The sequence below is a fragment of the Convolutriloba macropyga genome, chromosome 6, assembly GCF_964194025.1.
Source record: "Convolutriloba macropyga chromosome 6, txConMacr16.3, whole genome shotgun sequence".
Lineage (NCBI taxonomy): Eukaryota > Metazoa > Xenacoelomorpha > Acoela > Convolutidae > Convolutriloba > Convolutriloba macropyga.
In genome coordinates, this window is record NC_134473.1 from 71,171,264 (window position 1) to 71,197,968 (window position 26,705).

General features: G+C 33.8%; 2 protein-coding genes across 2 annotated transcripts in view; one reads left to right on the forward strand and one right to left on the reverse strand.

Moving 5' to 3' along the window:
- LOC142340586 (glutathione synthetase-like) overlaps nucleotides 1–26,705 on the reverse strand; it is a 494,803-nt gene that overhangs the window by 142,359 nt on the left and 325,739 nt on the right. The window lies entirely within an intron of this gene.
- LOC142341177 (uncharacterized) lies at nucleotides 1,926–25,147 on the forward strand. Its single transcript, XM_075392087.1, has 5 exons — nucleotides 1,926–2,206; nucleotides 4,481–4,564; nucleotides 11,358–11,584; nucleotides 17,275–17,463; nucleotides 24,703–25,147. Exons 1-5 carry the CDS (start codon nucleotides 2,099–2,101, stop codon nucleotides 24,914–24,916), a joined length of 822 nt encoding a protein of 273 aa, XP_075248202.1. The 5' UTR covers nucleotides 1,926–2,098; the 3' UTR covers nucleotides 24,917–25,147.

Sequence of the window (26,705 nt, forward strand, 5' to 3'; positions counted from 1 at the left end):
CAAACTTTGATAAATTGTACAGTTAGTGTTAGTGACTAGAAGAGATCTAAGAGCACTGCTCAATGACTTAATGCCATATATGACGCGAAACTCATTCACTTCCATTTACTAATCTGGAGAAACCATGTATTGAAGATACTGTACCCTTTTGCCACTCCGTTAGAATATGGCAATATGTAGCAGAAATTTATACATCTGTATAATTTTATGTGTAAATTTTAATGGCTAGTAGTAACCTTGAAAAAAGTTGTTTACACCGGCAAAAATTTTATTGATAGCAATTTTTTTTAATCGAAAAATGGGATACGTGAAAATTATAGAGTTGTTTAAAAGTAAGGAGGGATAAAAATAAAGAGGGAAGTGAAAACTAATAAACCACAGACGCTTGTCATGAAAATGTGTGTCCGTTTTTTATTGATTTTTTCCTTTCTTGATCAAGGTTTCACTTCTGATGTTGAACTAAATAATTTGATGGCAAGATTTATCAATATTGTTTGCTTAAGAAAGTTGCGGCAACTGAGTTTTGAGTCAATTAAGACAAAATTCAAGCATTGATTTTTCACTTGATTGTTACACAATGGGCTACAAAAGAATGAAGGGAACAAGAAATACTTAGAGAAGCAATGGCAAACTCGTTTGGGATGGGCAAATAAGCTCTAGTTGAAAAGTTTTTAAAATTTCTTAATCAGTTCGTGTTTTGAAGGTCGCAGCGAAGATAAATTCTCGTTTCTAACTCAAAGCGTTCGCTCCTCCTTTAGTATGGCTTATTATATGTCGTTGTCACCTAGCTCAGGTTTAATACCAGCCTTTCGAAATCCCAAACAATAAAATTGATTATTTTTTGGGCGCGTTTTGCAATTGTCTCTCGTAATGTATTTTTGATTTTGGGCACATCGACAAATGCCCTTCAAACTATGGTTTTTTCTAGCAAACTTCGATAAATTGTACTCTTAGTGACTAGAAGAGATCTAAGAGAGCTGCTCAATGACTTAATTCCATCTATGACGCGGAACTCGATCACTTCCATTTACTGTTCTATAGAAGATACTGTGCCTTTTAAACACTCCGTTAGAATATGGCAATATGTAGCAAAATTTTGTACACCTATATAATGATATGAGGAAATTTTATTGGCTGGTAGTCACATTGAAAAAAGTTGTTTACACCTGCAAAAATTTTATTGATAACGAATTTTTTTTTCGAAAAATGGGATATGTGAAAATAAAAGAGTTATTTAAATGTAAAGAGGGATAAAAATAAAGAGGGAAGTGAGAACTAATAAACCACAGATGCTTGTCATTAAAATATATGTCAGTTTTTCCTATTGAGTTTTTGATTTTTTAATGAGGTTTCGCTTCTGATGTTGAACTTAATAGACTGATGACAAAATCTATCAACATTGGTTGCTTAAGAAAGTTGCGGCAACTGAGCTCTAAGTCCGTTAAAACAAAATTCAAGCATTGGTTTTTCACCGGATTGTTACACAATAGGCTACAAGAGACAGAAGGGAACAAGCAACACTTCGAGAAGCAGCATTGGACAACTCGTTGGGGATGAATAAGCTCAAGTTAAAAAATATTTAAACTTTTTTAATTAGTTCGTGTTTTGAAAGCCGCTGAGAAGCTAAGTTCCCGGTCGATTTCAGATCTTCTGTTTTCCCTTTTATATGGCTTATTATAAGTCGTTGTCACCTATTCTAGGTTGAATACCTGTCTTTCGAAATCCTAATCAATGCAATTGATTAAATTTGGCGCATTTTGCAATTGTCTCCCGTAATGATGTCTGTTTCATTTTTGGCACATTGACAGGCGCCAATTAGGTTTTCAAGAACAAAAAGACAACGCGAAACAAAACGTCGCGTTTTTGGTTGCATTGTTATAAAATACCAAATGTTAATGCGACAGCTTAAAATATACTATCAGATGTTATGGCAGAAAATTCCGCCGTTCGCAAAAAAGTTGGCATTTTTTCACCAATACTTGTTGCGTTTGGTATATATACAGTTTCAACCCGAAAACTGTAGACCCTTTAATTTGAGACAACTTTAATTTGAGTACTTAAGTGGTTCATTGCAAACCGAACGGCGGGTTTTGGATGAATGGCTCTCGTAGGCAACCCGAAGTGGTACTGTGTTATTCTGTGTGTTCTACTATGTCATGTGGCTATTGTCAGTGGTCAAGCAGCGGGTGAAGATATTGCTGGAAAGGTATTTTAAAAAACAATCATAACTACTGTCATAACTGCTGTCATATATGCATTTAATTGGACCATTTTTAACGAAAGAATTTTTACTTGTTTTTGATATTTGAGGTCTTTGACAATATAAACACCGAGATATTTGATTTCTGCTTTCGAACTTATTAATTGGTCTCCACCTTTTAATGTTGTTTGGTCTTGAGGATTAGAGCTACCAAAAATAATAAACTCTGTTTATCCGGATTGATCTTGAGGCGATGTAATTTAGAAAAGTATACAATTATTTACATTACATCACCTCAATGTCAATCCGGATAAAACAGAAATTATTATTTTTGGTCGCTCTATTCCTCAAGACGAAACGACATTAAAAGTTGGAGACCAATAAATAAGTTCGAAAGCAGAAATTAGTCGAAACAAAAGCAAGAATTAGTAGAATTTTATGGCGAACTCAAAAAGATCAGAAAATTGTTTGCTGAAGAAACAAAAAAGAGATGAACAAGGAGATACAAAGAATTTTTGTAAGAAACTGCAGATCCACACGCAGACTTTGCAACCAATTTCAAATATCGTCACAATATTCTTTATTGAAAAATTCGATTAGTGCAAATTCAATTCACAAGCAAAGTGCCAGTCGCCGTTCATTTTTAAGCCAAAAACTAAAATCTACAATGTCTGCCAAAATTAGTGAACCAATTGCAGAAACTGTGAAGCTTAATAATACCCAGAAACCATGCCCAGAAAAAATAAGTTGGCATGCAAATGTAAAACAATGTTGTAATTACAATCCTGAAATTCAATTCTCAAAACTTGGTTAGTACGATTTGATGAACTGAATCTCCATCAATGTTCAAGACTGTTAAATTTTCATCTTCAAAAACCAATTAAAAATTAGTTATTTTTTCGACTACTTTTCTAAATAAGCTAAAAAAGAAGCTCACTTTAAGCTTTTTTACTCAGGTTTTCAGTTTCATTTACTCAATTTTAACTGTGTGAGAGAGAGAGAGAGTGTGTGTGTATGTCGTTTGTAAACGTAAAAAAAATGTCGTTATATTCAGCAGACTAAAGCTTAAGCGCTTTTTCTTCAGAATTGCCGTTATGTTTAATTTTAAATGAAAGAAACTGTTGGTATGTTCGGTTTTTTAGTTTGCTTATGTTTGGCTTGAAACTTAAAATAACCTTTGGTATGTTTGCTTTCTTAGATTCGGTATGTTCGCTTTATTAGATTCAGTATGTTCGGTTTCAAAGGTCAGAAATCGTCAGTATGTTCGGTTTCTTAGTTTCAGTATCTTCAGTTTCAAAGATCACCAACCGTCAGTATCGTTGGTTTCTTCCTAGAGGAATTCATGAGAAAAAGCCTTATTACTCGATTTCTCATGATCATATCAGAACTAAGTGAGTGTGATTTGATGAACTGAACCCCAATCAATGATCAACGAGTCTGTTTATTTTTTAACTTCAAAAACAAACAAAAAATGATATTTTTTCAACTAGTTTATAAATGAGCTATAAAAAGAAAATAAACTAATGCATAATTTTTTCGAAGAAATTGTCTCCAATATGTACCTTAAAAAATCTTTCGATTAAAAAATTATCATAACATTTGAATACCTTATCAACAAGAAACAAATTTGGCAGAGAAATAAATGACAATTGCTTACGTTTCAAACCGAATATAACGAATATAAGAAACTTAACATACCAAATAAGTTGATGAACGCAATGTAAGCCAATGTAGAAGTAAGCCGACATAAAAGCAAGCTGAAAGTTATGTAATAGTTATGTAATCTATCAAAAATAATCTATTGTTAAGCGTTACAATGAAGACTGTGCATGGTTTTATTTTGTATAATGTATTCCAATGCATCAAAGAGGCAAAAATATGTCAATTTTTAGATGTCTAATGATTATTGGTATCAGCAGACCGCTGTCCATGGCCATGCCTCTTATCCGTTTGGGATGTAATCCGGAAACGGCGGGCCGGTTATCGCGGCAAAGCCGCGATGCATGTGAAGCTAGCCCACCGGTCTGCCAGGGCAATTTAAAATACGGGTATTCCAAAATTTTTCGGCTTAGTTAACCTCATTTTAAAACCGGCTTGCTTGCCTATTGGCTTGCTTGACCGCCACCATATAAGTTACTGAGCATGCTGACAATTTTTTTTACGTTTGAAACCAAACATACTGGCAATTTCTTACGCGAAAAAGCAACATAACGAACATTTCTCGAGTCATTTCTGTTCGGTCTTTTGGAATAGGGGAGTGCATGCAAGGGTGTGTTGTAGGTGTTCTACTGCCCTGAGCCCCAGTCTCAGCTCATCCCAATCTCCAACGAGTGTGACGGGGAAGCAGATTGCATTGGACTACACGTGAGCATATATTTATCACATCTGTCATCCACGTGCTTCATTTGATTATATGCCACCACACTTAGAAACGAGGCCGAAAATAGTAAATATTGCGACATTCAATTTTTTACATTTTTATAATATTTTCTGCGGGAGGTCAGTGTTTTCTTTTAATGGTGACGTCTCAAGAAATAGACGTAACAAAACACAGAACTGCTCTCAATGTATCCAATTGTTTATGAGAAAATTTAAAATAAGAAAAGTTTATGTTAATTGAGAAAATGCAGTGATGTTTATTTTCTGTTTGGCTTATTGCTCAACAATGCAGCACTAAACAAAGTTTCCATGCCTTAACATTGAATGTAAACATCAATATAAGTATGATCAGGAGGACTGGTGTTGATCCAGCCAGAAAAAAATGAACTTTTGGCAAACTAATCTCAAGTTCATTGTGATAGATTCATATCGAACAATAACTACATTCGACAATAGGATGTCGAATGCAGTTTAATTGAACTGCATTCGATATAGCCTACTTCCAGTTGCTAAGATGTCCCGCGTTTGGTCATGCCTCGAGGTCCATGGACATTCTTCATTGACCCGTCTGAATTGACCCGTCATTGACCCGTCTGAATCTATCACAATCGAACTTGAGATAAATTTGCCACAAAACCTTTTCTTTACTCCGGCTCAACATGAGTCCTGGTCATACTTATGTTAATGTTTATATCCAATGTTCAAACATGGAAAGTTTGTCTAGTGTTTTGATCGAAAGTCTGGACATGAACGCATGAACGCCAAATAGAAGACATGAACGCACGAAGTATTGAAAGTCTGGACATGAACGCACTGATTATGAGCGCACGAAAATTTTTCGTGCGTTGATCTTTAGACCATCGTGCGTTCACCAGACTTTCGTGCGTTCCTCCGTGTTTCCAGATCGTGTAATTTTGAACGCACGACGCCCACCTCGTGCGTTCATTTCATTCTGGACATACCCGGCTTAGGTCTGGGACCTCAACCTGGGGTTGAGCAATAAGCCAAATAGAAAACACGATTGCATTCTCCAAATTCTGAATGTATGATGAGGCATAACATTTTCACAAGCGCTGGTTTTTAATTTCATCTTGAGCTCAATACGTGGACTTGGTCATCGTTCTCGATGATATTTCCTTTCATTCCCAGCTGCTCTGTTTATCTAAGCAGAATGGAAAGAAATAACAATCATGATACAAATTTCGCATTGTTTCTTTTAAATTTTCAATTTAGATTTAGACTTGCCAAGTCTTAAATCAGACTTGGATTTAGACTTGCCAAGTCTTAAATCAGACTTGGATTTAGATTTGCCAAGTCTTAGGTCAGACTTCGATTTAGATTTGCCAAGTCTTAGGTCAGACTTGGATTTAGATTTGCCAAGTCTTAGGTCAGACTAGACTTGGATTTAGACTTGCCAAGTCTTAAATCAGACTTGGATTAAGAATTGCCAAGTCTTAAATTAGACTTGGATTTAGATTTGCCAAGTCTTAGGTCAGACTTGGATTTAGATTTGCCAAGTCTTAGGTCAGACTTGGATTTAGATTTGCCAAGTCTTAGGTCAGACTTGGATTTAGATTTGCCAAGTCTTAAATCAGACTGGGATTTAGACTTGCCAAGTCTTAAATCAGACTTGGATTGAGAATTGCCAAGTCTTAAATCAGACTTGGATTTAGATTTGCCAAGTCTTAGGTCAGACTTGGATTTAGATTTGCCAAGTCTTAGGTCAGACTTGGATTTAGACTTGCCAGTTCTTAAATCAGACTTGGATTTAGACTTGCCAAGTCTTAAATCAGACTTGGATTAAGAATTGCCAAGTCTTAAATCAGACTTGGATTTAGATTTGCCAAGTCTTAGGTCAGACTTGGATTTAGATTTTCCAAGTCTTAGGTCAGACTTGGATTTAGATTTGCCAAGTCTTAAATCAGACTTGGATTTAGATTTGCCAAGTCTTAGGTCAGACTTGGATTTAGATTTGCCAAATCTTAAATCAGACTTGGATTTAGACTTGCCAAGTCTTAAATCAGACTTGGATTTAGACTTGCCAAGTCTTAAATCAGACTTGGATTTAGACTTGCCAAGTCTTATATCAGACTTGGATTTAGACTGCCAAGTGTAAAAAGTGACATGATCATAGCTCTGAATCAGTATTGAAATGAGACTTTTAATTAGACTTGCCCATTACTGAAATTGACTTGGCGTGAGGTTCGGGTGTATAACTAATTATTACAGGAAAAACTTTTTCTGATGTGAAAACAGCGACAACCTCAATTTTGAAAAACGTCTGATTTCACAAAAAACTTAGTAAAAGTTTATGTAAATTCAGCTCTGCTGCTGTTCTATCGCTCTTTTTAAACACTAAATCTGCTTTTTAGAAAAAAAAACAATTGACTGGTTGAATATGCGTCAAACTGTTTTTTGAATGCACCTTATACCTCTCTTCTGAGAGCAATCGAATTTTCTCACAGGAATTGTGTTTCTGTACGTCGAGAACTGCGAATGGAGGTGGGCACAGAAAATGATCCCAAGCTGCGAAATGATTGGATTTCACCCCATTGACGATTGAGCAATCTGTTCAGTTTCACAGAGAGCTAAAAACTGGAAGTGAATTGTCTTACTTTCTGGCAAGAAAAATTGAAGACTGTCGGTTTCATTAAGTACTAAAAACTTTTTTATTTTGTGTCACTTTTCCCTAATTCATGCTGACGACATGTTAAAACCTAATTGATAAAAAAACTATAAATTTCCTTGGGATTACTAAGCACAGGTTTAAATTAGCTATCGCTAATTAGCACTTATTGCTGTTATGGTTCGAGGGAGAATTAGACATCTCGACGGTAGCCTAAATATTTAACAACAAACTTAACAAAAGCATGTTTTAGGATAAATGTACTTGTTTAAATGAAAAATAATGACCAAATTTTGATCACAAATTGTCATTTTGAACGCAATGGTATGTCAAACGCTCATTTGGTTGAAAGAGCTGTTAGTGAAAAAGCTGTTAAAGAATGTAACTGAGCCGTCGGCTGCGATACATATTGCCGATTTAGAAAGATTCAAAATTTCCAGATTCAAATGTAAACCGGAAAAGCGTTAGAAAACGTTATGTGTTCGTCCAATTTTAGGAAAAACATTTTACCGGGATTTTACAACAGCTAAGAGGAATGAAACAGCCAGATTTAACACTTCTAATTTCTAGCAAAAGATCTGATCCGATTAAGTTGTCTCATCAGAAACTTCTGACAGCGTTGTCTGAAGTTTCTCAAGAAAAAAAACAAGAGAGGTCATATTTGAACCAATTTTGATTAATTAGTTGCTCACCAAACAGAAAAAATTAATGGTAGAAACTAAAAACATTAGTAGCCACCTGATATGTAAATATAGCACCGGCATAACAATACAGTCATAAAGTACTTTAAGACTGTATTGGTATGCCGGTGCTATAAATCCATATCAGGTGGCTGCTAATGTTTTTAGCTTTTATCGTTAATTTTTTCTGTTTGGTGAGCAACTGGATAATTAAAACTGGTTAAAACATGACATCTCTTGTTGTTTTTTAATATCTATAAAATGCGAATCCAAACACTATAGCCATGAAAACTGACATTAGACACTCTCTTCATATGCAAATGAATAGTTTGATCCTTCCACTACAAGTGGAATTCAGCTCTGAAATCTTGAACCTGTGTATCTATTGACCTTTTTATGTAAATAAGCCATTTCGCTATTAATGTTCATTCTTAAACGCTGTTTTTCTGTTTTCTCTGCGGTTTTCTATTTGTAAATTGAACCATTTTCTGTAAAAAAAAGTTCTGATTGCTCATCGGTCACTCCATCTGGAATGGTTCGGGGGCTTTCTCCGATCTCATATATACCCAAGTTCCTGAAAGATGCCGTTTTGAATTTGCCTGTTTTCTTTATATTGCTTAAATTAACAAAAAAAATTGAAAACAGAAAAATTTGGAACGAATAGTTAATAGGTATAAACTTTAGTATAATTAGTGGTATAAGTTTAAAGTTATTGTCAACCATTAAACTCTGATAACAAAAACTGACCTTTTGGTGTATCATTATTCCATTAAAATGAAATTGTCTGATTTGCTATTTTTTAAAAAGAAACAACTTCTTTATCTCTGATCCCCGTATTCTGTTTGATCGCATTGATGATTTTTGAAAACTGATTTCTGCCCATTGTTTGTTTGTTTTTGCTTATAAAACATGTAAAAAATCTTGAATTTAAAATATCTTCGTTTTCTGTTTTTTCCTAAGTGTTGAAGCTGCTAAAAATTCCTAGATTAAATGTAAGTTTCGCACCGTTTGATCGATAATCCTAACAATTAATCTAAGAACATTTCGGGATTGTATTTCATTAGGTTCAAAAAATCAACTCTGACTTTTCGTCTAATTCCTAAATTTTCACTTTGGAGTTAAAAACTTAAAATACGAACGTAAGTTGATATAATTTCAACTTTCAACTTGACTTTACAGTATAGTATTTTCTGTAGTTTCAAAACAATTAAAGTTCATTTTTTTAACATAACATGTGACGTTAAAATTTTTTTAACATAATATTTAACATAATATGTGACGTCTAAACAAACTTTAGAACAGGAAAAACCCGATTTGTGTGTTGAAGATCAGACAATTTCTGTTTATAACTCACATGAAAATTAATAGTTCGCCCACAATTCATTAGCTAGAACAAAGTGAACACTTCCCATGACATCTTGAAAAGACAGTTTTGCTATTAAACTAATTGATGAATACTATACTTCTCTAAAACTGGTTGTAATTCCTTAAAGAGCCATAATGGGCCGTTCAAGGTCAACTTTTAAAATTTTGAACAAACTGATATTCGAGACTATCCACAATGGATGGCACACAAAAGAATATTTGATCCATCCCCATCTTCTAGGGTCCTAAGCTCAAGTCCCAAGGAACCAGAGCTTTTTAAAGTTCAGATCTTTTCTCAAGGCCAGCCGATTATCAGAACGAAAAATATGACCTTGAACAAATTTTCATCAGAATTGAAAACACTGCACTAGATAACCACAGCACATAACTATGAATTACCAAATTGACCTTTAAGGTCATTCATCAATATTAAACATCACTTCTTTTTCATCAAATCGAATATTGCCCATACAACTTTTGATACAGTTCACCATTGATCTTATCGCATTTTTTCCCTTTTTCTGAGGTCGCCATTAAGATGATGGTCACAAAGAATTATCGCAACTTTTACACAATATACAGATTGACACAATATACTAATAGATTTTCATGAGATTTAAAAAATGAATTGATGGGCGCAATACCAACAAATGATTAATATACATTACTGAAGAAGAACCACTGACTGTTTTTTCAGGAACTTGATTGTTATTTACCACTAAATCTTAATGTGCGTTTCCATTTTTTACGCATATTCTTTTTTGGTGTAGCTTTTGATTCATTTTTAAATCCATACTTTATATTTTTTGAGAAAGATTAGTTGAATGATAATTGAGAAAAAACCTATAAGAGGTTAATTGTATCCTACCCAGGAGCAGACCTCAACTTATGAAAAGACGATGTTCGACCAAAGAGTGGTATGAAAAGACCACGCTCGACTCAAACAGGCCACGAAAAGACTTTAGCTGGACCTAATTGTTCAACTAGACATTCGCTCGACCCAAATGTTGGATGCTCGATTTTAGATCAACCCAAATATGATGTTCGACTTTGTCTCGGTCTAAAATGTTCACGATGGACCCAAAAAATTTGCATTCGTGCTGAAAATTGGCTAGGGTTTAACGTCGTCAACGGGTTTGACCGTTCAAAATTTTCAATGGTTCTGATGTTTTATCGCAAAACGAACTGTGCTATTATGAATATGTTAAAAAAACAAAGTAAATTATAACACACAACTCATTGCCGATGAAAAGTCAAATGTTAGATCTTTGTCAACTAGTTGAATTCAACGGAACAAATTCGCAATATAGGTTTCTTGCGAAAACTAATTTATCTTAAGAATTCGTTGTTTCCTAAGATTTTTTGGAACAATTCCACCTGTATTCGAAGTTGAAGTGACTGTTGCAACGCTAGTTTGGTGTTGCTGGTAGATGTTCCACAAAAATGCAATCCCCAACTCCCATTCTCGACCTTAGTTTGTTATGGAAAGACCTTATCTGGACCCATGAAGAGACTTTACCTCGACTTTAAGTAGGAGCTGGACTGTGCATTTATAGACAATATTGGACCCCCGTACTAGAATTATAAAGTCCTTTCATAAGACCAGGTCTAAATTTGGTTAACATTCTGGTTATTGATTCTGTTAATGAAACGACAGTGCCATTCCACAAATTACTGTTCAGAAATTGCAGTCAATTTTTGTTGATTATCTTATTGTTTTCTAAATGTTCTAACAATTGGTGGAGTAGAGGCCTTTTAAATACCTTAACAAAAGTTGAGGTCACTGAAATTCGTCTGTAGCTTTCTTTTTTATGCAGATCACATCTTTATATAAATTGAAGTTTCATATGCTTTTTCATCGACGTCTGGAAAAGTACTATTTGACATACATTTTTAAATTTGTTCCATAGTTTACTGTAAATTTGTTCCATTGGATATTTTATTACATTTCAAAGGCCATGCCGGAAGTAATCCAGAAGAAGTTGCTTTCCTGTGTTGTAGTTTCTTACTTAGGTCAAAAAATTCTTTTCTCGGTGCATACCTGAATGGAAAATATTTTGAAGTCGAAAGATACTATACTTATATTTTTCACTATGGTGTTTTCCAGGAAACAACCAACTGTGAAAATGGAGAGAGTTCGTGTAAGAAAACAGCCGATGAGTTGAACTGTGTGCCAAAGAGTGACCTGAAATGTCCCAGTGACCTGTTCGTGATGGTGGAGGGTGCAAATGACAAGATGTGTTACCACATGAGAGATATTGATATCGGAACGGCGTCTTTCTTTGAGGCTAAAAAGTACTGTGAGGAAACTATTGGAGACATGGTCAGACCAAAGTAAGGAGACGTTTTATTGTCTAGCCAAATTCGAGGACAGCTGTTTTAGTTCCAGCGAAATCGAGGACAGGTGTTTTAGTTCCAGCCGAAATCGAGGACATCACTAAAAGTCCAGACAAATTCTTTTCATGCCAAAAATTTACCCAGAACCGTCTTTTCATGCCTTATATCGCTCGAGGACGGTCTTATAAAAACTCCAGGTAGACGAGGGAAACAAAAATCTGGCCATTTTTAAGCACATTCACGTGTATAAACAAACTACTAAATGTCAATTTTATTTGACGAAACAAAACAAACAAAACATGGCAACTAAACGCTCTCTGTTGAGACGCGTTCATAAATGTAATAAAATACATTGGCACATAACGGGTTCAAAAAAAAAATTAAAAACATAGGTTGGAAGAATTTTTAATAAAGCATTATGGAAATTTTCTATCGAACAGAAAGTTGGTATTTTTCTAAACCTACTTTTACGTATAAAACTGAACAGCTAAATGTGAATCATCCTTATAAATTTTAAATTTTTATAAACGATACCAAGTGATTTGAGTGATAAGGATTAACAAAATAAATGTTTAATTTTTGGTTGTAGCCGTAAAACTTATGTTTTAATTAAAATATTTATACAAATCTTAAAAGAATGTAACAAATTCTTGTGGATTTCTCATGAGAAAGTTTATTACTATTATAAGGTTTCATGAGATAAAAACCTTGTGAGATTTCGTGTTTATCCGACAAGATCTTACAAGAAGTATGTGGACTTTATAAGATCTAAAAAGTGTGATATTTTATGAGCAAGAGTCTTGCAAGATTGATGCAAAACAATAGAAAACTAAAAAAACCTCAACAAATAATTGTGCTGCTAATTTCACGAAAAGATTAATTGAAAATTTTAATAATTGTTCAGCGAAATTAGCTAGCGATTAAATTTCGGAAGAATTGTGGTAAATTTAGCGCAGAATTGTTGCGTATAATTTTAGCAATATTTTTTTAACGCTTAAAAAAAGTACATAATTTAACCGCGGTTTTTAGACTTCAATTGTTGCCACCTCGACCCTGGAATTATTTTGCGAGTAATAATCTGGTTTATGCATAATCGTTGTTGAACAGCGACAAACCAAAGAGCCCTGTTCTCAGCTGCATTTTTCTTTCACTACTCTCTTTTTTAAGTAATTTTGTTAAATTTTCGCAGCTGAAGCTTTTACGTGGTAAAACCAGGAGTGAGGATATGGACGGAACCTTTCCTTAAATAAAAGCAGCTCATCTTAATGCTGAAAGTTTCTGAGAGGAAGAAGATTGAATCAAACACACCTTACATTTTGGGTAGCACGCCAGCTTTTTGGGCTGACCCTGCTTTTTATCTGTTTTTTTGTTTTTTTTTTTTCAGAATAATAGGTCACACGATGGAAAAACTACATTCACATTGCGACGAAATCTAGATAATCTCAAGCTGAGAAAAGATCTGCGAATAAAATAATAATTTTGACCACCTGGATGTTGCCTCAATTCGTAAGTAACATTAAAGCTTAGAACCAGCAGTTAGATCAACTATTCGTCATGAAAGAAAAGGTTTCGCTCCAAAACTCACACAACAAACGTTGTCGTACGTAGTTATTCTGATTTTTAAATAATATCTCGTGTTCAGAACCGCTATCTAACCATTGAAAGTGTTAATTTTTCTATGCAAACGTCAATTTGAAATTAAACAGGCTATTTTCTTACAGGAAAAGTCCTCTTCATTACATGGCTAGTGTCTGATTGATATAACGAGTAAAGTTACTTTCGTTTAAAATCTTTTCCGTATTATAAGTGTTACTGATTTCGACGTGGTATCTAGTAACTAAAAGAATGGTAATTAGACCAAAATGTTAAAAACCCTAATTGTTCCGACCCCTCTTGAGGGGGGAGGAATTATATACTCAAATGGGTTTTTTTGTTCAGACAATTTTGACCGATCGATATATTCATCGTACGGAGTTGTGAGTGGTAACATTAAAAAGCCCGTCCAACGTAGAATATGGAATTAAAAAGATTTTTTGGAATTTCGTTTTCTAGAGCGAGTTATCGTGGTTTGAATTTTTGTGAATATTAGACCAAGTTGCGTTATTTTTATTCACATTTTCCGGAAATTTTGCCTAAATTTTCGTCATTTTTGCAAATATAAGTAAAAATTGTTAACAATAGAACTGTTGATTTTATTTTCAATGACAAAAAGTATTGTTGACCAATTGGATTCAATTTTTTGGCTAAAATTTTGTCAAATTATTTCAAAATTCAGCCTGTTTCATCAAAAATTGCCCGAAATAAGCTTCTTTAGTTCACTTTGATTAATTTTGCTGGTAGTACACACCCTAAAACAACTAACACAATCTTTATACACTAAAAACGGAGCTATTTCTTCTTCCACTTCCCTTGAGAGTAATCTCGAATCAAAGTTTTGCCGTTTTCTATTAATTTTCCTCTATGTTTATCAAAAACGCGGCATTTATTTTTGATCTTTTAACTAACAAATTATCTTGATCTATAACGTTCGAAAACAATTGATTGTTGTTAGTGAACAAACAGCAATAGCAAGGCAAGGCGGTTTCTGACCAATCTTGGACTGTTACAATCCAAAAATAATTCGGATTGTAATGAGTCGGTGTTTTCTTGGAAAAAAGTTTCGATCTTTTTCATATAAATTTAAGAAGGAACAATGCAAATCAAAGCTCACTCTTGATAGCGCCAATTGGCTTCCTATGCACTTTCAAAATAACGTATATAGTTTGTTTACTCGAAAGATTATGGTCGTTTTGACTTCTAAAAAGGTTTGATTTGTAATTAAACAATGCCTTATTGAACTTTGCGACTATTTTTCTCTTAATTTCGTCAACTTGTAGCTTAGTGTCAGCAAAAGGAATGTTTCTTCTTCCTCCTCTCTCTACTGAATTAAAAATTAATTTTTTTGCTGTTTTACGCGTTAAGGCATGGTTTTCTGGCTTTGATACTACTAGATTTCATAATTTTTAGGCTCCTCGTAATTTTTTTGCGCTTTTCTCGTTTTTTCACATTATCACATTATTGACAGTTCAAATATTACAATGTTGGCGTTCAAAATAAGGCACATGTGAACACATAAAAGTATTTAAAGGCATAGATTATGGTTCTAGCGGCTTTAGCACCCCTTCCCCGAAAAATTTAATTGGAATTTTTACATTTGTCTTCAACTGTCGTTTTTAATTTGTCGTTTTTGAGTCTTACAAATTTTCCTGGATAATGACAGGTCTCAATAGTTTTTTAGTAAGGAATAAATGAGCCTATATTCTGATTTGAGTAGATAAGTGATGGCTTTCATGACTTTGGAATCAATTGTTTTCAAAATTAAAAAAAAAACAAACTTTAAGGTCGCATTTAATCTTTTTTGTCTATTTGTTACCTATGTTACTCGCAATAATTGCAGATCACATATGACCTTATTGTTGACAAGGAAAGGTGCAAGTTTACAATATCTAAGTTTTTTAAATATTTGTTATGAATTTACTGGCTTCGACACGGGTTTTTCCGCAAAAAATTAAACTATTTTTCTGTTTATTTATATTTGAAATTCTTTTTGTAGACACAAGTCATATTCTGAAATTTTACAGGTCTTAGGCACTTTTTCTGGACAAATAAAGGAACCCATTTAATTATTTCATTTTGTAGCTAAAGGGTTTCTTGACTTTGAAATTAATTGTTTTTGAAAAATTAAAAAGTATTACTTAATGTTGCCTTTTTTTATCCTTTTTTTTAATCTATTTGTTAAATGTTCTCATTAGTGATAGGTCGCATACCACATTGTTGGCATTCGACAGAGGCTCAATTGAAGGGCAATACAAGGCTTTACGGCTTCAACAGCGTTTTCTAGCAAGTTTCTTTTTTGAATTTTTGTTTGTTGTATGTCTTTGTTGTTCTTTTTTGTAACCGCATAAGAAACTGAATGACAGGTCTTAATGCCCTCCTGTAGAGCCTTATTTGACTATAAACATTTTGGTTGTTTTCAAGTGCTATCTAATGCTTTTCATTTCCTTGAAATTAATTGTTCTTAAAAAATTAAGCCAATTTTTTACCTTTGCAGTTTTTTTGTTCTTTTTTTTCTAATTGTTACCAAGCCTTATTATTGAGTGGTCCCATATCTTTTCTAGTACAAGTTGTTTTTTAGTTTCCGTTTTATCTGACACTATTTTGACCTTATTAATAGGTTTTTGTTTTAAATGGACATAAAGTTTTGGATGTAATTAATGTCTGATGTCATTGTTGTTTGATTTTGTTGTTCGTCTTGACTTGCTTTCTTTATAATGGTTGATTTCATCAATCTAACGCGGCTTTTTACTCCACTGAGTTATTTGCGTTGAAAGCGATCTTTTTGTTCATACACATTTTTTTCGAAAATAATTGAATTTTTTTGTGGTTTTCTATCTGTTCCGCATTTGGTAGACATTTTTGCCGAAAATGCGGATGAGCGGGGTCGGACGGAGCTTTATGTGCGGACTCTCATTACTGAGCCTCCTTGTTACAATTATTTTCAGAACCAGCCCTCTCGATGTTTTTTGCGGATTAAGAAAACGAATAGCAATTTGAAAATTACATTAATCGTTCTTCACAAGAAAAAATAAAGTCTTTGATTTGGGTCTCAAAGAATTACAATTAAAATTCGGCAATAATTTTTCTTCTGGCTAATTACTTGCACAAAAATATGGAAATCGGTTAAGTCATCCCTCAATACTGGTGACAAAATCTGCGCTTATGACGAAATTTGCTTCTTAGAATTTTTGCTTTTAGTGCTTCTTTTGGTTACAATAGATTCAATATTTTTTAATTTAGAAAAACAGACAATAAAAAAATAAAGAAAAATGGAAAAATGGAAAAAAAATTGCAGAAAAATAAAAGTTAAGACTAATTATACAATTTTTGAATTGGCTATTGTTGATTTGATCTCATTTTAATAATTTTTAATTAAGTTAATAGCTTTTGTGAGATTTGATCAATCGACAACAGAAAAAAAAGCATGTTATTTTATTGAGTGCGTTGTAGATCAAAAAATTTGTTTCATGATTTAAACCGGCGATGACAACGGAAGCGATAAGAAGCGACAACAACCGTAGGTATAAAGTCATCGCTAACAATCCAAAACGTCAGTTATGTTTGGTTTCGACAAAGATGACAAAAACCCCAAAAAAATTACAGTGTTACACACAGTTTTTGCCGCTTTCTGTCGCCATACTCAAAACATGAACCATAGATTTTTCGTATTAGATAACTATTTTCTCTGCATGAAAAAAGATCCTATTTTGTTTGAATAAATGGTCTGGGATGTCATTTCAGGATTTTTTTAAAAAAAAATTTTGTCAAAAGAAACTGATCATCAGCTTAATTCAGGAAGTCAACCTCCGCTCGAGGTGTCATTGGGTCATTTCAAAAGTACAATAAAACTGGTTTATGCTCTGAGATTTCAAGATAAAGCTTCTTCTAAGTGAAAACAACTACTTTTTACTTGAAATTGGTGTGAAAGTTTGACCTTTACTAGGCCTTTTCAGGGGTAATGACGTTTGCATCTGTTAATTATCAGATTACTTAAAAAATAAATCCATCAAAATATTTTCTCTGATACATGAAGAAACAAATTTTGATTTTGTAGAGATGTTTATTATAACAATATGGACTATTTCTTTTAGGAAAGTGTTCATAGCGAGGCCCAATTCTTATGACCAATTGAGGGCTCTGCGTAATTGGGCATTGAGAATAAAAAAAGTTCCGAATGTCAAGAATGGATTCTGGCTGGGATATATCCAGCTGCTCAATGTTCTTTTGGCAGACGGAAACATAACCCAGGAACACAGACAGCTTCGAAAGGGGGATGTGGGGTGAGTTATCTTTACTATGAGTTCTTTTTAGAACTTAGTCTGGGACTCTAAAGCTCACTCTGTGAAAAAACAGCTAAGTTTTTCTGGAATTTGATTTAACAGAATCGTGATGTGGCGTCCAATGGTAATGTGAAAATGCAATTCATACAATACCTGTAGAAATTGAAGAAATTTATATAATAGGTTGTCGGAAATTTTCTCAAGTCATTAAAGTTGACTTTTGAGATTTTTCGTATGCTCTGCGTGGTTTAAACCCTCCTCCTTTTTCATTTAAAATTCCATAAATTCCAAAATTGCTCAGAAAAAGTTCCAGAATGGTTTCTAACGTTGTTGTGAGCAACAGTTATTATGTCTATTGCAGTTCTTCCAACCTTGAGTTCATTGTGCTACACGAGAGCTTGTGTACCTTTTGCAACGTAATGACGCTAATTTTTCCGACTCCTCTTGAGGGGGGGGGCTATATACTCAAATGGGTTGAGACAATTTTGACCGATCGATATATTCATCGTAGAGAGTTGTGAGTGGTACCATTAAAAAGCCCGTCCAACGTAGAATATGAAATTAAAAAGATTTTTTTGAATTTCGTTTTCTCGACCGAGTTATTGTGGTTTAAATTTTTGTAAATATTAAACCGACCGATTAGCGTTATTTTTAATCACATGTTCCGGAATTTTTGCTTAAAATATCTTAAATTTTGATAAAATACGTAAAAATTGTTAACAACAGTACTGTTGATTTTAATTTAAAGACAAAAAAGTAGTGTTGACTGTGTTGATTTTATTTTTGGCTAAACATTTCGAAATTTAGCCTTTTTCAGCAAAAATTGCTCGAAATAAGCCTCTTTTGTCCACCTTGAATAAATCTGCCGGGAGTACACACCCAAATACTACTAGCACAATCTTTTTAAACTAAAAGAGGGAGCTAGTCCTACTCCCACTTCCACTGAGAGTAGCGTGGAATTAAAATTATGCGGTTTTTTAACGACTTTGCTCTATGATTATCAAAAACGCAGCATTTTTTTATTGACAAATTATCAAGTATTTTTGACAAACTAACAAATTATTTGGATCTGTAACATTCCAAACAATTGAGTGTTCTTAATGGATGAACCGCAATAGCAATGTGGGTTTTGTTCCGATCTTTGAATGTTACAATCCATAAATATTTCGGATTGTAATCAGTCGTTCTTTTTTCAAAATCAAAAATCGACCTTTTTCTATGTTAATTAAGGAAAGAAGAATTCAAATCAAAACCTACTGTTGATAGGTCCAATTGGCTTCCTAAGCAGTTCCGAATTAATGTATCTAGTTTAGTTAGTTGAAAGATTATGGTCGTTTTGATATTTAAAAATGTTTTGTTTTTAAGTAAACAATGGCTTATTGAACTTTGTCACTAATGCGAATTTATTGAAATTTGCCACTAATGAGCAAAGAAAGCATGGTTGTTCCTCCTCTTCTTTCTACTGAATTGAAAATTAATCTTTTCTGCGTTTTTACGCGTTAAGTTATGGTTTTCTGGCTCTGATACTACTAATTTTCACATTATTTCTTTGATTTTTAGGTGGCCCATTTTCACATTTTTTTCTTTTTGTCATTTTATCACTTTTCTGACAGTATTACGTTATTGGCAATCCAAATAAAGTACAATTGAACGCATAAAAGTCTTAAAAGGCATATATTATGGTTTCAACGGCTTCGACATCCCTTTCTCAAAGAATTTAATTGAATTTTTTACCTTTGTCTTCTACTGCCGTTTTTAATTTGTCTTTTTAGTTGTATGAAGTTTCCTGGATAAGGACGGTTCTAAATTGCTTTTTATGGAAGAATAAATGGGCCTATATTCTGAATTGAGCAGATAGCTAGTGGCTTTCGCATCTTTGAAAATAATTTTTTTCAAAAAAAACTTAATAACTTGAGTGGTACCATTAAAAAGCCCGTCCAACGTAGAATATGAAATTAAAGAGATTTTTTTGAATTTCGTTTTCTCGACCGAGTAATTGTGTCGTAAATTTTTGTAAATATTAAACCAACCGATTAGCGTTATTTTTAATCACATTTTCCGGAATTTTTGCTTAAAAGGTCTTCAATTTTGATAAAATAAGTAAAAATTGTTAACAACACTACTGTTGATTTTAATTTTAAAGACGAAAAATAGTGTTGCCTGTTTTGATTTTATATTTGGCTAAACATTTCAAAATTTTGCCTTTTTCAGCAAAAATTGCCCGAAATAAGCCTCTTTTGTCCACCTTGAATAAATCTGCCGGGAGTACACACCCAAATATTACTAACACAATTTTTTTAAACTAAAAAAGGGAGCTAGTCCTACTCCCACTTCCACTGAGAGTAGCGTGGAATTAAAATTATGCTGTTTTTAACGACTTTGCTCTATGATTATTAAAAACGCAGCATTTTTTTATTGACAATTTATCAAGTATTTTTGACAAACTAAAAAATTATTTGGATCTGTAACATTCGATACAATTGAGTGTTCTTAATGGATGAGCCGCAATAGCAATGTGGGTTTTGTTCCGATCTTTGAATGTTACAATCCATAAATATTTCGGATTGTAATCAGTCGTTCTTTTTTAAAAATCAAAAATTGACCTTTTTCTATGTTAATTAAGGAAAGAAGAATTCAAATCAAAACTAACTGTTGATAGGTCCAATTGGCTTCCTAAGCAGTTCCGAATTAATGTATCTAGTTTGTTTACTTGGAAGATCATGGTCGTTTTGATATTTAAAAATGTTTGATTCTTAAGTAAACAATGGCTTATTGAACTTTGTCACTAGTGAGGATTTATTGAAATTTGCCTTTAATGAGCAAAGAAAGAATGGTTGTTCCTCCTTTTCTTTCTACTGAATTGAAATTTAATCTTTTTTGCGTTTTTACGCGTTAAGTTATGGTTTTCTGGCTTTGAGAGACTAATTTTCACATTATTTCTTTGATTTTTTGGTGGCCCATTTTCACATTTTTCTCTTTTTGTCATTTTATCACATTTCTGACAGTTATTACGTTATTGGCGATCCAAATAAAGTACAATTGAACGCATAAAAGTCTTAAAAGGCATATATTATGCTTTCAACGGCTTCGACATCCCTTTCTCAAAGAACTTAATTGAATTTTTTACCTTTGTCTTCTACTGCCGTTTTTACTTTGTCTTTTTAGTTGTATGAAGTTTCCTGGATAATGACGGTTCTAAATTGCCTTTTATGGAAGAATAAATGGGCCTATATTCTTAATTGAGCAGAAAGCTAAAGGCTTTCGTATCTTTGAAAATAATTGTTTTCAAAAAAAAACTTATTAACTTGAGTGGTACCATTAAAAAGCCCGTCCAACGTAGAATATGAAATTAAAATGATTTTTTTGAAATTCGTTTTCTCGACCGAGTTATTGTGGTGTAAATTTTTGTAAACATTAAACCAACCGATTAGCGTTATTTTTAATCACATTTTCCGGAATTTTTGCTTAAAATGTCTTCAATTTCGATAAAATACGTAGAAATTGTTAACAACAGTACTGTTGATTTTAATTTAAAGACAAAAAAGTAGTGTTGACTGTGTTGATTTTATTTTTGGCTAAACATTTCAAAATTTAGCCTTTTTCAGCAAAAATTGCCCGAAATAAGCCTCTTTTGTCCACCTTGAATAAATCTGCCGGGAGTACACACCCAAATACTACTAACACAATCTTTTTAAACTAAAAAAGGGAGCTAGTCCTACTCCCACTTCCACTGAGAGTAGCGTGGAATTAAAATTATGCTGTTTTTTAACGACTTTGCTCTATGATTATCAAAAACGCAGCATTTTTTTATTGACAAATTATCAAGTATTTTTGACAAACTAACAAATTATTTGGATCTGTAACATTCCAAACAATTGAGTGTTCTTAATGGATGAACCGCAATAGCAATGTGGGTTTTGTTCCGATCTTTGAATGTTACAATCCATAAAAATTTCGGATTGTAATCAGTCGTTCTTTTTTCGAAATCAAAAATCGACCTTTTTCTATGTTAAATAAGGAAAGAAGAATTCAAATCAAAACCAACTGTTGATAGGTCCAATTGGCTTCCTAAGCAGTTCCGAATTAATGTATCTAGTTTAGTTAGTTGAAAGAGTATGGTCGTTTTGATATTTAAAAATGTTTGATTTGTAAGTAAACAATGGCTTATTGAACTTTGTCACTAATGCGAATTTATTGAAATTTGCCACTTATGAGCAAAGAAAGAATGGTTGTTCCTCCTCTTCTTTCTACTGAATTGAAATTTAATCTTTTTTGCGTTTTTACGCGTTAAGTTTTGGTTTTCTGGCTTTGATACTACTAATTTTCACATTATTTCTTTCACTTTTAGGTGGCCCATTTTCACATTTTTCTCTTTTTGTCATTTTATCACATTTCTGACAGTTAATACGTTATTGGCGATCCAAATAAAGTACAATTGAACGCATAAATGTCTTAAAAGGCATATATTATGGTTTCAACGGCTTCGACATCCCGTTCTCAAAGAATTTAATTGATTTTTTTACCTTTGTCTTCTACTGCCGTTTTTACTTTGTCCTTTTAGTTGTATGAAGTTTCCTGGATAATGACGGTTCTAAATTGCCTTTTATGGAAGAATAAATGGGCCTATATTCTGAATTGAGCAGATAGCTAGTGGCTTTCGTATCTTTGAAAATAATTTTTCTTCAAAAAAACTTTTTAACTTTGCATTTTTGTTCCTGTTTTGACTATATGTTACCTATTCTCGTTATTGACAGGTCACTTTTGACATTATTGTCATCTAGAGAGGGTGCAAGTGTGCAAAATCTAATGTCTTTAAATAATGTCTCATGAATTTACTGCCTTCGACGCAGGTTTTTCTCAAAAAAGGTAAACTATTTTTTGATTTTTGTCTATATTTGACGTTCTTTTTGTAGACATAGGTCATAATCTGAATAAATACAAATTACAGGTTTCAAGTGCTATTACTTAATTTTGCTCTTTTTTTCTTTTTTTGTCTACTTGTTGCCCTTTTCTCATTGATGAGAGGTCGCATACCACATTATTGGCGTTCCAGGAAGGCTCAATTGAACAGATTTTGAGGAGCAAAATTTGGCTTTACGGCTTCGACAGCGTTTTCTCGCAAGTCTTTATTGAATTTTTTGATGTCTCACTTTGTTGTTCTTTTTGTAACCGCGTAATAAATTCAATAATGACAGGTCTTTATGCCTTCCTATAGAGGCGCATGTGATCATAATAATTTTGGAAGTTTTTAATTGCTTTGTAATGGTTTTCATTACTTTGAAGTAATTTGTTTTTAGAAATATAAGCCAAATTTATGTTTACTTTGCTGTTTTTTGTTCTTTTCTGTCTAATATTTACCGGGCCTTATTATGGAGATAATGTTTTGGATGTAAATAATGTTTGCTGTTTGATTTTGTTGTTGGTCTTGACTTGCTTTCTTAATAATGGCTGATCTCATCAATCTAATGCGGCATTTTTTCTTACTCCACTGAGTTATTTGCGTTAGAGGCGATATTTTTAATTACACATTTTTCTGAAAAAATACTTGATTTTTGGGGGGTTTTCTATCTGTTCCTCATTGTAAAGGTTGTCACAGCTATTTGTGTTTGTTTGTTAGCTTGAATATTGTAATTTTAATTAACGTCATCTCAATTGATATTACATCTGGACTATCTTACAGATCATAGTATCCCATTTTTGGCATATCAACCTAACCAGCTTTTGTCACTACCAAATAAAGTGAACCATTGTGTCAATTCTGACTCCTTTATTCTTCATCATGTATCTTAATACATGTAAAAAGGGTCTTGGAGTGTGGGATTTGGCGACGAGGGAACAATTATACCAATTGCTTTGCAATAATAAACAGTAGATTGTATTAAATTATGCCACAATAAAACATTATAAAGGATCTTACAACATACAATGACTTTAACGCCGAATTTTTCATCTCTAAAAACAAATTTTTGCCAAGTTACGAAAAATGATCTGTTAGTCAAACGAATCAATTGCAAATTGTCCACTTTGAGCACACCGAGCTCTTAAAATATCCAATATGATCCATGATTGATTAAATTTAGTTGCTCACGAGAAACAACTGTGAACAGCGGTCTACAACTATGCGTAAAGTGATATCGAAACTATAAGCTAAGTAACACCTTTCGAAAGTATAGCTCAGTAACGGAGGTTCTCTACCTTAATGGAATTGACTCCGAACAAAAAGTGATCACATAATCTGTTTTCATAGGTTAACTTTGCACGTGACAAAGCAGCAGAATTTTGCTGATGGAGCTAAATCTGGACAAAATTATTTTTCTGACTATTCCGAGCTGAGAAAGTGCATCTCATTTTTTCAGGGTGAAAGAAACAACAAACAATAATTGAGCATGAACATTTCGTGGATTATTGTGGAAAATTCAGTTGTTTGATTAGGTCTGACCATTTCATTAACTTCCGGTTATTTCGGTTGTTTTTCGGTTATTTATTTTTCCGGTTATTTCGGGCAGTTTTTGATCGTTAGTTGATTGAATTTGCCGCACTTGTTATGGATAGTTCGGAACTTTTTCCTCAAAGTGAATAAAGTTTTTGTTTACCATAAAACGTCAGTTTGAACAAATTAATATTTTTTGGGACAGTGGAGAGGAAGGTGGTGGGGGGTGTAATGAGAATAATCGGATCTATTCTGTTTTGCCCCCCCCCCCCCCCCCCCCACAGCTTAGTGACCATAAATCTTTTATGACCCCCAGGCTCACGTGCTATTTTCTTACATAGTAACGTGCTATATCACAACATATAATTTGTAACTGGGGGTCATAAAAACACTTGAGGGGGGGGGGGCTAAACAGAATAGATCCGAATAATCTTGTGAATCATAATGTATACTTCACTTAAAATGAATTGTGTGGGTACTCTTGTATAACTTAGGTGATGGCAACAATTTATATATCAATGTACAAATGTGACAAATTCTTGCCTAAACTAAACATATATGCATCTTGTGAAAGAATTGCAAATTTTTATAAATATGATTTATTAATTTTAGACTTGAGGATTCCCCCTGAATAAAAAAAGCGTAATTGATCAAAAACCAGTGCGATTTGTGAATTTCGAGTGTTCGGCCTTCCTGTTATTTGCACTGGCGATGTTAATGACCAAACTTCGATTTGACTGACGGAGAAATAACCCCCCCCCCCCCATTGTACTTGCAATCCAATTCAGATAGCATCTTGTTTTGTCTAGCTACTTTGGAGACTACGTCACAGCTACCCTCATTCCAGACATCTGGCGAAGAACCCAACCCTACGACCACAACCCAGGGGAGGAGACGTGCGTTGCTAAGAAGAAACTTCACGTTTACAAACACAGGGGCGCTGACACCTACAAATGCGAGGGTCCAGACTACACTCCACACTATGTCATGTGCGAGACACTGGCCGTGCCCAAGGGAAAGTAAATATAACTGGGTCAACCAGACCAGTAATTCTGGTCAAAATTGGGCGCAGATGAAAAATGATGTAATCAACTAAAGAACTTGGTGGTGAGGGGTTTGGTGCAGGTTCAGCGTTTTGGTCTTGAGTTTGTCTTTGGCCTATTTGTCCAAAGCAGTTTATTCTGTGTAACATATACTATTATTCGGCAACAGTTTATTGCTCTCCAATAAAGTTTAATTCATAGTTTGTCAATATTTAAAAGTTGATCATATTTGCCGAAAGTAGTTCACGTTAAGGTGACAAATTGATGATTTTTAAGTTAGAAAGCAGGGTTTCCAATAGTTATATGCGTATGGTCATTTCGACTCAAAGTTTCTTCTCAAAATCGAAGTTTTAAAATTCACGCCTCAACATTTTTGTCTTCTGAGATATTTTTTCAGCTGGAGTGCTCTTATTCACAAATTTAGAGAGTTATATTGATGTGACCATTTAAAAATTATTTAGCGCCACCTTGCAAAAAAAACATTTTTATGAGCACTAATTAGCGCATACTACGCACATTAGTAGTTACGAAAAATGGGCATGTTCGTTTTTTTTCAAATTGGTTATTTTTAATGAATAAATCTCGTAAAGTTGAAACGCAAATGAATGGCAAGAAAACACCAGACATCCAAATGAACATCAACGAGAACATTTGCATATTAATGCCGGATCTTTCCCGTTTGTGCCCCACCCCCCCCCCCCCCCCAGCTTAGTAGGTGCATATTATTTGCACCCCCCCCCCCCAGGCGCACGTGCCATATTTTTACATAATGATTTGGGATCTTTTCCGTATGTGCCCCTCCAGTACGTTATGCCTCCCCCCCCCCCATTACAGAGCACGTGTCATTACATAGCAAATCATTACGTAAAAATATGGCACATGCGTTTGGGAGGTGCAAATAATATGTGCCCACTAAGCTGTGGGGGGGGGGGGGGGCACAAACGGAAAAGGTCCTTAATGGCATCTCCCATTAGCCAATTTTTATGCTCGAGTTAACGCAATTTTAATCCTGAAATATATTTCGACAATGCAGCCCTCTATACTTGAGTTGCTTACTTTTTATGGAAAATTAGATTTTGATTCTCGAGATCTGTTTCAGTCAATAAAGATCACAAGAGATTAAGCTTGACTCGATTAGAAAATAGAGGTCACTGCACTTCACTCGTTGATTTTATTTGTTGTTCAATTTTCTTAACAATTTTGCCAGGCTCGCTCAAAATCAACCATGATAAGTCAATCCAGACAAAAATAAGCGTTCATCAGACAATATCATGTCCATCTCGATGCCCTCGTTTTTGCCCTGTCAAAAATTGCAATAAAAAGACGCACCAAGACAATAATCAGTGGTGATAATTTGATTGATTGTTTATCATAGGCAGACTTTGCTAGTGTTCTCAACATGTCAGCATGCCACGGTCGAAATTTCTTGTTTGCAGCATAAATTTGAACAGCTAACAAACGTTTCAAAGATAAAATTTAGAGTTTTTATCTTTGAATTTAGAGCATCTGGGATATTAACTCCCTCTCTGACTTGACTATGTTTTTAATGAATTGCCGGCACTTAGTGCTCACTTAGTTTTTAAAAACTTTTTTTCGTTCTCGAAAAACTGCAGCAATTGTTATTGTGTCTTGCCTTAATTATTTAAACTCGCCTCGCGGATCACTTTGTAGCTTATCAAAATTCGCTCTATATAGTAGATAGCAGTTTTTGGAAACAAAGTTTTCCTTTATGTTGAAGATAACTCAAACTTATACGACCGTTGAAAAGG

What these genes read in the sequence shown, in the direction of transcription:
- LOC142341177 (XM_075392087.1), top strand. Translation starts at nt 2,099, where the DNA reads ATGGCTCTCGTAGGCAACCCGAAGTGGTACTGTGTTATTCTGTGTGTT. An exon ending in GGAGACATGGTCAGACCAAA is followed by an intron (nt 11,585 to 17,274) that starts GTAAGGAGACGT and finishes TATTTCTTTTAG; the next exon opens with GAAAGTGTTCATAGCGAGGC. An exon ending in CTTCGAAAGGGGGATGTGGG is followed by an intron (nt 17,464 to 24,702) that starts GTGAGTTATCTT and finishes TGTTTTGTCTAG; the next exon opens with CTACTTTGGAGACTACGTCA.